General features: G+C 31.9%; 1 protein-coding gene across 1 annotated transcript in view; it reads right to left on the reverse strand.

The window, feature by feature from the left end:
* LOC145259830 (failed axon connections homolog) overlaps positions 1-8,587 on the reverse strand; it is a 45,073-nt gene extending 36,486 nt beyond the window's left edge. Inside the window, exon 1 of the mRNA XM_080117656.1 lies at positions 7,902-8,587. Coding sequence (XP_079973782.1) covers positions 7,902-8,011 — 110 coding nt within the window. The 5' untranslated portion in view covers positions 8,012-8,587. The remainder of the gene's footprint in view (positions 1-7,901) is intronic.
* Positions 8,588-11,487: the final 2,900 nt, after the last annotated feature.

Below are 11,487 nucleotides of genomic sequence, written 5' to 3' on the forward strand. Positions count from 1 at the left end.
GAAATTATTTTAAAGAAAATACCTTTTTTACGTGACAAGGAATTTTTGAATTTCTACAAAGAAGAAAACCCGGTAAAGAAAATCCCGGACAAGCGACTCGGTCTTGGTTCTGAAATCCATCTGTGTGTCTACGGTTTGCATGCAAACATGGAGGTAGAGAAAATTCTAAAAGGACTTTAAACAAAAAAGAAAAAGGCACGTGCCTGACTGGCTTTCAATTTGTGAGTACGCTCCTAAAATTAATATCATAGACGAATGTGATTAGGAGATACTATTTTGAATATTATTATTGTATTCGTTAATAGATACACACATCTTCATTATAAGGACCAGTGTTTTTTTCATTATGTGTTACTTTGGCGTTTCATAAGTTTAATGCCCACAAAGGGAAAAATTTGCAATTTTATTGTGAATAAAGTCTCTTCTTCGTTTCAAAGCAGGACCATTATATTTTATTTTTTACCCCCTCCCCTTCTTTTGTTTCATGCTGTCTTTTTTCAGGTTAATTACTTTAGCGTCGAATTTATCTGGGAGCAAGATAAAATTCCGACACATGACATAAAAAAAAAAAAATTGACGGCGGACGCTGTCGAGAGTGCCCCCCCCCTCTAAATTCCACAATTTTCACTTTTTTTTTTACTGTTAAAATGATCTTAAGTTTCAGATTATAAAAAAAATGCATAACTTTTCAAGTGAGGGTTTAGTTTTCAATTATAACCTAGTACTAAATTGAACACGAACTTTGTGATCATGATGAATAGATAGATTACATAGATAAGATGTTTATATACAGAGATGAGAGAGAGAGGCGGGTAGGTATATAGATTAGAGGGGAAGAGGGATAAAGAAATGTGAAATTGTGGAATTTAGAGGGGGGGGGCACTCTTGACAACATCCGCCAAATCGATTTGTCAACTATCTTAATAAGTACCAAAAAATCTTTATGATGTACGTACAAGTCACGAACAAAAATGTCATACTCCAAAAATCATGCAAGGATTTGTATTACAATCCGCAGAGGTACGAAAAAGTTGTTAAACAAAATAACAAATAAATGTACCAAAGGCAAGATCAGTTACTTTTTTCTACTCAACTGGATAAGTTTTTAGTGTTTTTATTTAATGTCAAATGTTTATTCGGTTCAAAAAACAAGAAATTTGTTTCCTACACTCTCAATTTCCTCCCTGCAGTAGCAAATGAATTCCACAAACAAAAGACACCTTTAAACTCAAAATTTATTCACAATGTAACAGCAATGAAAGTTCTTTGGTTCTGGTTAGTCCTTTTGCAAAATTGTGGCCCGATTTGCTACCATATGCATGGAGCCTTTAGTATGAACTCCTATTGTTGGAGTGTTAGTTCGTTGTTCCTTGATCATGGAGAACACGGCGGGAATGATGGCGCCTATAATCAGGCATAATATGAGCCTCTTGGGATTCGAGAAGAAATAAGATCCAATATTCGGATAATAACATGCCGAACAATTTCTTGAATGTCATCCGGGATCTGAATAGGTTCACCAGAATAAGTTGTCTCTGATTGTAGAGATATGTCCTTTGTTCACCGACTGTTTGGTGTTCATGAAGGAATTGTCTTGGCTCCCTAGTGAGGGAACCGCTGGTGTGAGTCTGTACCGTTCCGTGTTCTTTCTCAGACTGAAAAATAAACGCATGAATACAAAAAAGGTGCCAAGTCAAATCACCTGACACATTCAAATTTAAACCAATCACAGACCGGCTACTAGCACTGTATGGCCGGCCTAAAAAAAAGATGGCAGTATGTGGAATTTCTCGCAAGTAACATTGAACGCTGCCGGAGAACAAGAAAAAGTGCAGCTGTAGGTGTATCAAAAATTTGGAGGAATTTTTGACACCCCTAACAGAAAATTGCGAATAAAATATAAAAAAAACTTGTAATTTCGCTTTTTAAAGTGGGTTGTTTATTTTCTGTATGGAATATACTTCCAAAATAAACTATTAAAGTTGTTTAAAAAAGAATAGAAATACTATTTTTTATTTTTTAAAAAACAGTGTTTACAAAATGCTAGCGTGCCTTCATGCAGCCATTTTTTTATGTAATAAAATCGATAGAATTTTACGAGTTAAATTTTCTCAATTTTTAAACTTCAAAAATCTATCAAAGTTTTCTATTGGTTCAATTTTTACGATATTTTCAGGGTCAATGTGAAATTTTGTGCTCTTTCCAATAAACCAAATATAATTTAGACAAACGTTTTTTTTTCAAATTCACCCCCCCCCCATTTTGAAATGTCTATTAAAATTTTAATAATTAACTAGCAATCGGTGCCCGGCGTTGCCCAGGTGTTTTGAGGTTAATGCTGAGAAAAAAAAAAAAAACGGTCAATTTTTTAAAACTTTGACCCCTATTATGACCTCTTAACATTTATTGTTTAGGGATCAAGTAAAGTTAATAAGTTAGATCCATGTCCAAGGAATCTATATCTAAAATATCACGTGTTTACTGTTTAGACCCAAAATTGTAGGAGGAGTTTGGTAGAGTTCTCAAAGGTCAAATCGTTGAATATTGACCACTTAATCGCCAAATTTCTGTCGAAAACCTATCACATCGATTTTCCCAAATCTCAGTACCCTCTATATCAAATTTCGAATCTCTAGGCTTAAAATTGACAGAGTTTTAGCGTAGGGAAATGCACACAGACACACACAGACACTTTATATATATATATATATATATATATATATAAACATGTGTGTGGCATCCGTCAGTCGAAACGACTATGGATCAGCAGCGCCATATTAAGATGTTGTTATAAACATAAACATCATATATATATAAGGGTAATAGTACGCCATATATATAACAAAAGACCATTATTTACTCAAGTGAAAGGAAAACCTGGGGGAACTTTACCCAAAAATAAATCTATATTTTTTTTGTGTGTAATGATAGTCTTATAAGCGAGTAATTAATAATTCAGCCATCTTGATTCTTAACCAAACAGAAAGTTCAAGTAGGGGGAGTTCCCTTTTTTTTTATAGCGAGGCCAAATTTCGCGAATTTGGCCTTTTTTCAAATTTTCAAAGCAGTTTGGCCTTTTTCTTCACCGATGAAATCTGGAGACGCAACGGGAATTTTCGGCAAAAAAATGCTGTTACTATGCACATCTATGTAAGGAAATACAATTTGTGGCAAAATTTCAGGAAAAACTAATGGATGGTTATCTCGCAATAGTCCGGACAATTCGCTAAATTATCTCGTCAAAACCTTAAATCTCGAATTTTTGTGCATTTTTTTTTTTTGGGGGGGGTATATTTGGCATAATAGTGTCCATTTAATAGTATTATCTTGAAAAAATAAAAAAATAAGGAAAATTACCAAAAAAAACAAACAAGAACAACAAAAGTGTGCCGTATTTTTAAAAGTTTTATTGCGTTGTTTTTATTTGCTTTTTTTATTTCATCGGTGAAGAAAATGGCCAAACAGAAATTTTGAAGGCCAAACTGCTTTAAAAAAAGGCCAAATTCGCGAAATTTGGCCTCGCTATAAAAAAAAAAAAGGGAAATCCCCCTACTTGAACTTTCTGTTTAATTTCGCTTGTAGCGTTGATTTTTTTTTCTTTTTTCGCTATAAAAAAATAACTACTTGATGAAATTACGTGATTTTTTCTGTAGGAAAACTTTATCCCATGACGAGTACGTACAATATATATATTTTTTTAAATATTTCCATTTTTTAATGTCAATGGAAAACTGCACAAGTACCCAAACCCGAAATGTAAAGACCACGAGTGGACGCGCGTTTTTTTTTTTTTTTTAGTTTAGTTTCATAATGGCGGCCGTGATGTCGGAGGTTCGATTGTTAGATTGTAAGTTAGTTTCGTATTTTTGTAATTTGTAAATCGCAAGTTAGGAAAAAATTAAACCCTTCCAAGATGGACAATAAATAAAGCCATAATATTTTATGGTAAAGTTAAGAGCCTACGAACCATAGTTTTTTAGGAGATGTGATTATTGGATTAACCAATCAGAAATCGTCTGTGGCACACACATCTCTGTTTTTATAGAGATATAGATAGATATAGATAGATAGATAGATAGATAGATAGAAGATAGATAGATAGATAGATAGATATAGATAGATAGATATAGAAGATATAGATAGATAGATATAGAAGATATAGATAGATAGATAGATATAGATATATAGATAGAAGATAGATAGATATAGATATAGATAGATAGATTTATGTGCCAAAGTTTTATATATCACAAATTGAAGATAAAAAATCAATAAAGAAAATATTCTAATTAAAAAAAAAAAAGTTTTTGAAGTTTACCTATAAAGTCCAAAGTGTAAAACCTTTTTTTTTTTTTTTAATTTTTTTAAAACCACGTTGATTATTTTTTTAAATAAAAGCTCATGTTATGCATACATCATCAAGTAAATACCAGACGCTGACGGCAATTTTTTCTATTTCATTGAATGTTTTCTTTTAGATATTAAGAAAAAAAATTTAGTCAATAAAGAAGTATTAAAATATATCAATGAAAAACTCGTGTATTTCATTAAAAAAAAAAAAAAAATATCGATGAAGCAGATTTTTTGTTCTAGGGGAAAAACTTATAAATGAAATGTGCGTTTCCTTTTAACTATGGAGGATGAAAAATACTAATTTTGGTTTACACATGCAATAAAAAAAGAGACATTATTTATGTCCCTTGGACGAATCCATATTTCATAAATTTCATATTAGCAACAGTAGCTCTTTAAAGCTTTGCGTAAAACACGTTACGAAAATGCGATTTTCTAGGACTCTCGCTTTAAAAAAATCTTTTTATTTAAAACATACATGGAATTTAAAATATAAATATGGATGAATTCTTAACAATGAAGAATGGAACTACCCATTTAATAGTATTTTTTTCTTTTTTTTTAAGTAAGTGATTTTTTTGGCATTTATATATATATATATATATATATATATATATATATATATATATATACACATATATTTATAAGCAAGTCAAAATATGTTGATTTTCTTTATATATTTTTTTAAAGAAAACTGCTTTTAAAAACAAAACAAAACAAAAAACAAATATTGCATAAGTTGCTATTAAACTTGTTATTTTTTTTGTTTTAAATTTGGTCTTTGCTCCTTTAATTGAAGAAAGAAATTAGGGGTTGAATTACATTTTTCAAGTAGTTATAAGATTCGAAAAATAGTAAGTTGAATTATTAAAGTTCTAATCATCATTTTTAATGGCCACTTTCTGATACACCTAGTGCAGCTGAGATAAGTAGGTCCAGCAGACGAGCCTCGTTCTGAAAAATCTGAACAGTTAGGTCACGTGAAATCTGACACCGGTGCTTATTGCTTCTACCATAATTGACCCTTTGAATGATGGATATTACAAGCGGCGTGTCTCATTTGTCAAAAACAAACAACAGAAGTACAACGAAAAAAAAAGAAGACATTTCGGGTTTGTATTACTGTACACAGATTCGAAAAAATTGTCACAAAACAAATAATAAATATTACCAAAGGCAAGATAAGTTACTTTTCTACCTAACTGGATATGTTTTTAGTGGTTAATTTAATGTAACATGTTTATTCAGCTCGAAAAACATACAGTGTTTATCGATGTATAGGAAAATTTTAAATGGCAGCCGGCTCTCTCTTTAAGGTGGTAAGTTTGGGAAAATGAGTTATAAATAAAAAAAAGACAAAATACTGTTAAAAACTCGCTCAATATATGTTACCGTGACATAGGCTAACATATATACGACGGGTTTTTAACAATATTTTGACTGTTTTTTTATTTATAACTCCTTTTCCCAAACTTACCGTCTCCGAGAGAGAGTCGGCCGCTATTTTGAATTTTCCAATACGTCGGTAAACACTGTATGTTTTTCGAGCTGAATAAACATGTTACATTAAATATAAACACTAAAAACATATCCAGTAAGAAAAGTAAGTTATCTTGCCTTTGATAACATTTATTTGTTATATATTTGTTTTTTTTTTGACAACTTTTTCGAATCTGTGTACAGTAAAACAAACCCTACAATTTCACTTTTTCGTTATGTTTATAAATGTCCAAAATTACTTTGAATTTTTTATTTCTTTAATTTTTTGGTGCTAGTGCACTTACTAATCCACGCTATTTTTTTTCAATCGTATTTCCAAGTTTAATTAAAGTTTTAAATGTGTTTTTGGTACTAGTGCAGACAGTGATCCGGACGTAAATAATAACGTTATTATTTAAAAAGTCATTCTTAACATGGGGAGGGAGGGTGTTTTGTACCTATTCTATACTTTAACCTTACAATTGAATAATAATAATTAAAAAAAAAACAAAAAAAAACATATCATAAAACTTTAATTAAACGTGGAAATACGATTTAGGTTAACTTATACGGATAGGGTCCTGGATTCCCGCCTCGTTCTGAGTTCGGAGAAAAGCGATCTGACGTAAGCGGTGTCGAAGCAGAAAATTACCCTAACCCTAAAATCCCTTCAGCATGCATTTGACAAGCATGAACAGATTTCTGGAGTTGCTCAATGAGGCGAAAATTTTCTGACGAGAAAATAACATCTTGCGAAAAGGAGGACCTATGTGCGTCATTTGTCAAAGACAAATGACAGAAGTAAAAAGGAACAAAAATTATTGTTGGAGGTGCCGCCCATCATCGCCCCTTCACACGAAGAAATTATTAGCAACCCCAACAAAATTAAGGGGCCCCGGAATAAGTGTGGAGATAGATGAAAGTCAGTGTCGTAATGAAAAGAAAATACAACCGAGGGCGCATGCGCATGATACGACAGAAGTTTTTATTTATTTTGTCAATTCTAATTATTTGAACTGTTTATTTATTTATTTATTAATTCTAATTATTTGAACTGTTTATTTATTTTTTAATTCTAATTATTTGAACTGTTTATTTATTTATTTTTTAATTCTAATTATTTGAACTGTTGAATTAAAAAAAAATCGGTATACCAAAAATTCTAATCATTTGTGGAGTTTATAAGAGGCGTAAAAAATACTAATTATTTGAACTGTGAAAATTAAAAAAAAATTCTAATTATTATATATATATATATATATATATATATATATATATATATATATATGAAATTTTTTTTGTTTTTTTGTTGTCTTAAGTTAACAACTTGGCACTTTATTGAAGGGGTAATTTTTCACCTCGACACCGCTCATGTCAGGCGATTTTCTCCCAAACTCAGAACGAGGCCGGACATCGGGACCCCATCCGTACAGGTTAACTCGATTTAAAACATGGCGCGGATCAAGTGTATTAGCACCGTTTTTTTTTTTTTTTTATTTATTTATTCAATTGTAAGGTTAAAGTACAGAATAGGTAGAAAACGCCCTCCCCTCCCCGTGTTAAGAATGCCGTTTTAAATAATAACCTTATTATTTCAGCACGGATGAATAAGTGCATGAGTACCACAAAATGTTTACATTATTTTCATGGTAACGTAACGGTGACTACAGGAATTTAGTTCCTTTTAAGCGATAACGGGTTCGAGATTATTTTTTGGCAAAATAAAATAAAAAAAAATTGGGTACTCATACAGAGAGTGATCCGTGCTGAAATAACGTTATTATTTAAAAAGCCACTCTTAATATGGGGAGGGTGTTTTGTACCTATTCTGTACTTTAACCTTACAATTGAATTTAAAAAAATAAAAATAAAAAAACATATCATATAACTCTTTAACTAAACTTGGAAATACGATAAAAAATAGCACGGATCACTCTCTGCATTAGTACCAAAAATTGAATTTAACTTGAAAATATGAAAAAAAAAAAAAAAAAAAAATAGCACGGTACCTTCTCTACATAAGCACCAAAAACCATAAAGCCTTAACAATTAGTTTCCTTCGTACTTACTTTTCTGCAAAGATGCGACGTACAAACTTGGCTACTGCCACCAAAACAACCCCGGATCCAACAGCAGTTGCGAGGAGTTTAGTGGAGTTCCAGGAGTTTTCAACTGCCATTGTCGAAGGCGAAATAACTTAGTTGTGTCCTGTAGAGTTGGGCGGAAGAGAATAAAAAATTAACCTCATTAAATCGTTTTATTTATCTTTTTTTTTTCTTCTTTTCTTTCATTGCTTGACAAGATTAGTCTTCGATTTTTAACCCGTTCGCAGCGTTGATCAAGTATGGCCGTGTCAATGTACACGCTCCAATTATTCCCTCGTGGTCAGTGACTGAGTGACTGTCCGACACAATCACAAAGAAGAATAGTTAAACGCAACTGCAACTTTTGAAATAAAGAAAAATCAGGTCAGGTCTTTATCTTTCTTGAGCGTTAAGGGTTCCTATTTACAATGCCTCCCCACGGGACAGAGTTAGACACCAGGGTCGTTTTTTAACGTGGAAAAAAGGAACAAAAATAAAAATTGTCTCAGTCGTGAAGGATTTCTCCTCCACTGACAGAGAACAAAAAATTAAAGTGCAGCATCTGAAGAACAAGGGTTAAAAAGTTGGATAGAATTGAAGGGTGAGCAGAGCACTCTGATTTGAAGAAAAAAAAATGTATGGGTGCAAGTCCGCAATTCAACCGATTTTTTTTTTTAAGAAAGAAAAAAAAAAAGAAAAATCTTTGTTTTTATTTAGAACTCGACTTATATTAAAAAAGAAAAAAAAAAGATAGATATTTTTTATAATGTACGTCCTCGTCGCGGCACGAATGTCATATTCCAAAAATCACGAAATTGATTTAGTATTTTTTTTTTTAACCAAAAAGAATCACAATTTACAATTTTTAGCGATACAAAAAAGTTTTGGTTTTTGGATGGAAACAAAATATCGAGGTTAACGTATACGAGTGGTACCCTCCCATTTTTTTTTTTTTTTTTCAATTTTGTCAGTGGAGAATTATCAAATAGACACTAATCTAATTATCAAAAAAAAAAAAAAAATTGACAAAAGTCAATATTTAAATATTGGTAGGGGGTGCTCAGTTTCTAATGCAACGTTTTAGTAAATCGATCACCCATTTTGGAACCGCTCGAGGTTTTTAATCCAAATTTTGTGCGTTTTAGCTCTTTTATGCAGTTTGGCCATTTTGGGAATTTCGCTTGAAATTTGGTTATTTTATATACAAATTTAGGTAAAATTTTACATTAAGGCTCGTCTCACGTCCGGATATAACAAAATATTTTTTTTGTAGATTTTGGTGTGCTAAATCGAATCTAAAAACCGTTTCCGTCGCAAAAAAATAGTTTTCATGATATAAAGAAATTACTTTTTTGAAAAGTGGGTGATCACTTTTCCATGTAAATTTAACTTAAAATGAGTACCCACTTTCTGGCCACCTGAGAGAGAGAGGGGGGCATTTTTTTGTTATTTAGCTTCTGTTTTCATCTTTCAATAAAGACACGAGGAAATTAAAAAATAAAGAAAAATCGGTATTATTTTACTTTAAGGCTCGTCTCATATTCGTATAGAAAAAAAAATAGTTTTTTGTAGCTTTCGGTGTGCTTTAAAAGAATATGGTAACCGTTTCCGTCGCAAATTTACTGTTTGTATGGTATTAACCCCTTAACTCTGGGACTATTTTCCATTTCACAGCCCAGCCTTCGTTTACGCTACGCGCGAGCATAAAAAATGTTTTAAATGTGCACTCGTGTACCAAACTGCCCTGTCACAATGTAGTATTGGCGAAAAATTAAAATTAGACGAAAAACAAGTACTTTTCCAAATATTAAACCATGTAATTCTATATGTTATAACGGGTGGCCATTTTGTGCGCACATGGCCAATAGACGCACAAAAAAAATGCCCCCCTCCCTCTCTCAGGAAAGTGGGTACTCCTTTTAAGTTAAATTTAGATGGAAAAGTGATCACCCACTTTTCGAAAAAGTAATTTCTTCATATCATGAAAACTATTTTTTTGCGACGGAAACAGTTTTTAGATTCGTTTTTAGCACACCGAAATGGTTATCTTCAAGTTTCGTCATCCGACATTTTTGGAGAAATTCCATTTACATTCACCATTTCTTTTTGTTCAGCCGCCCACACAGTTTAATGGTCGGTCGTCTTTGGTTAATTTTGGATGTGTCAGGTGATTTGCTTGGCACGCTTTTTGTATCATGCTTTATTTTTTCAGTCCATACAGGAACTCGGCATCGGATGGACTCAAAACCCAGCAGCTTCTACACTGGAGGGAGCCACGACAATTCCTTCATATTGTATCACCAAATTATTGGTGAACAAAGGATCACATCTCTACAAACAGAGACAATTTTATATTGCTGAAACTATCCTAATTAAAGGATGACATTCAAGAACAGTTCTTCATGTTTATTTACCAAATATTGGATTTTATCTCAATTCAACTAGAGTCCAAAGCGACTCTCATTATGCCTAATTGTAGGTACCAACATTCCGGCTGAGTTCACCATGAACCTACATGGATCCTTTCGAGGAACAACGAACTACCACTGCGTAAATAGGAATTCATACTATTGGCTCTATGCAATAGAGTCAAAACTGGCCACCGTTTTGCAAATGGACAATACCAGAACTAATAAGCATTCATTACTTTTACTTTTAATAAATTACTTTTAATAAATTTTGAGTTTGAAAGGAATGGCTATTGTATTTGTGGATTCTTTTGCCTCTGCAAGGAGTAAATTGGGGGGTGAGAAATAATTTCTTACAATTTACAAAAGTTTTTTCCAGACGAATTTTTTCCCTTTTTCTTTTTTCGATTTTTTTTTTCTTTAATTTAAAAATTTTTTTTTTTTTTTTAATACGCAATTTTCAAGTTTTGTCATCGAAATTTCCAATTTTTAAACTAACAGAGGAATCTCATTTGTTATGCTTACGTGTGTGCACTGTTTCTAATACAATAAATCGATCCCCTATATTGGAACCACTGGACGAAACCACACACACCCTTTTGCATAAAGGATTTTTCGGCGCTTCTTCAGAATTGGGACAAGATTTTGTTGTTGATTTTTTTTTTTTTTGTCAATTCTAATAAGTTACAATGGTAGCTTCCAAATTATGCAGTCGAAATTACCTGAATATTACTGAATTATTAAACAAAACAACTTTGATTGTGTTAGCAGGTGAAAAATTGCTGCCATCTTGTTTAAATCAAAACGGAAAATTACCTCCCTTTTGAACTCTCCTGTGTCTTAAAATCGTTTTCATCAAATTCTATTTTTATTTTCTTTAATAAATAATTTTCTACCTTATCAATTTTCGTAATTTTTGGATATAAATCATCTTAAAAATATGAGGAATACGTAGATACCATTGTTTTTATGTAAAATTCAGTTTTACGATGTTCAGAATTTCGTCCTAATAGTGTAGAAGCACTGATAAAACATGAATTGTCGCCATCTTTGTTTAATTCGTATGGAAATTACCTCCTTATTGAACTCTCCTGTATTTTACGATCATTTTCATCAAATTCTATTTTTTATGTTTTTTAATAAATAATTTTCTACCTTATCGG

This window comes from Euprymna scolopes, chromosome 35, assembly GCF_053919585.1.
Source record: "Euprymna scolopes isolate OS-2025 chromosome 35, ASM5391958v1, whole genome shotgun sequence".
NCBI classification, from domain to species: domain Eukaryota; kingdom Metazoa; phylum Mollusca; class Cephalopoda; order Sepiida; family Sepiolidae; genus Euprymna; species Euprymna scolopes.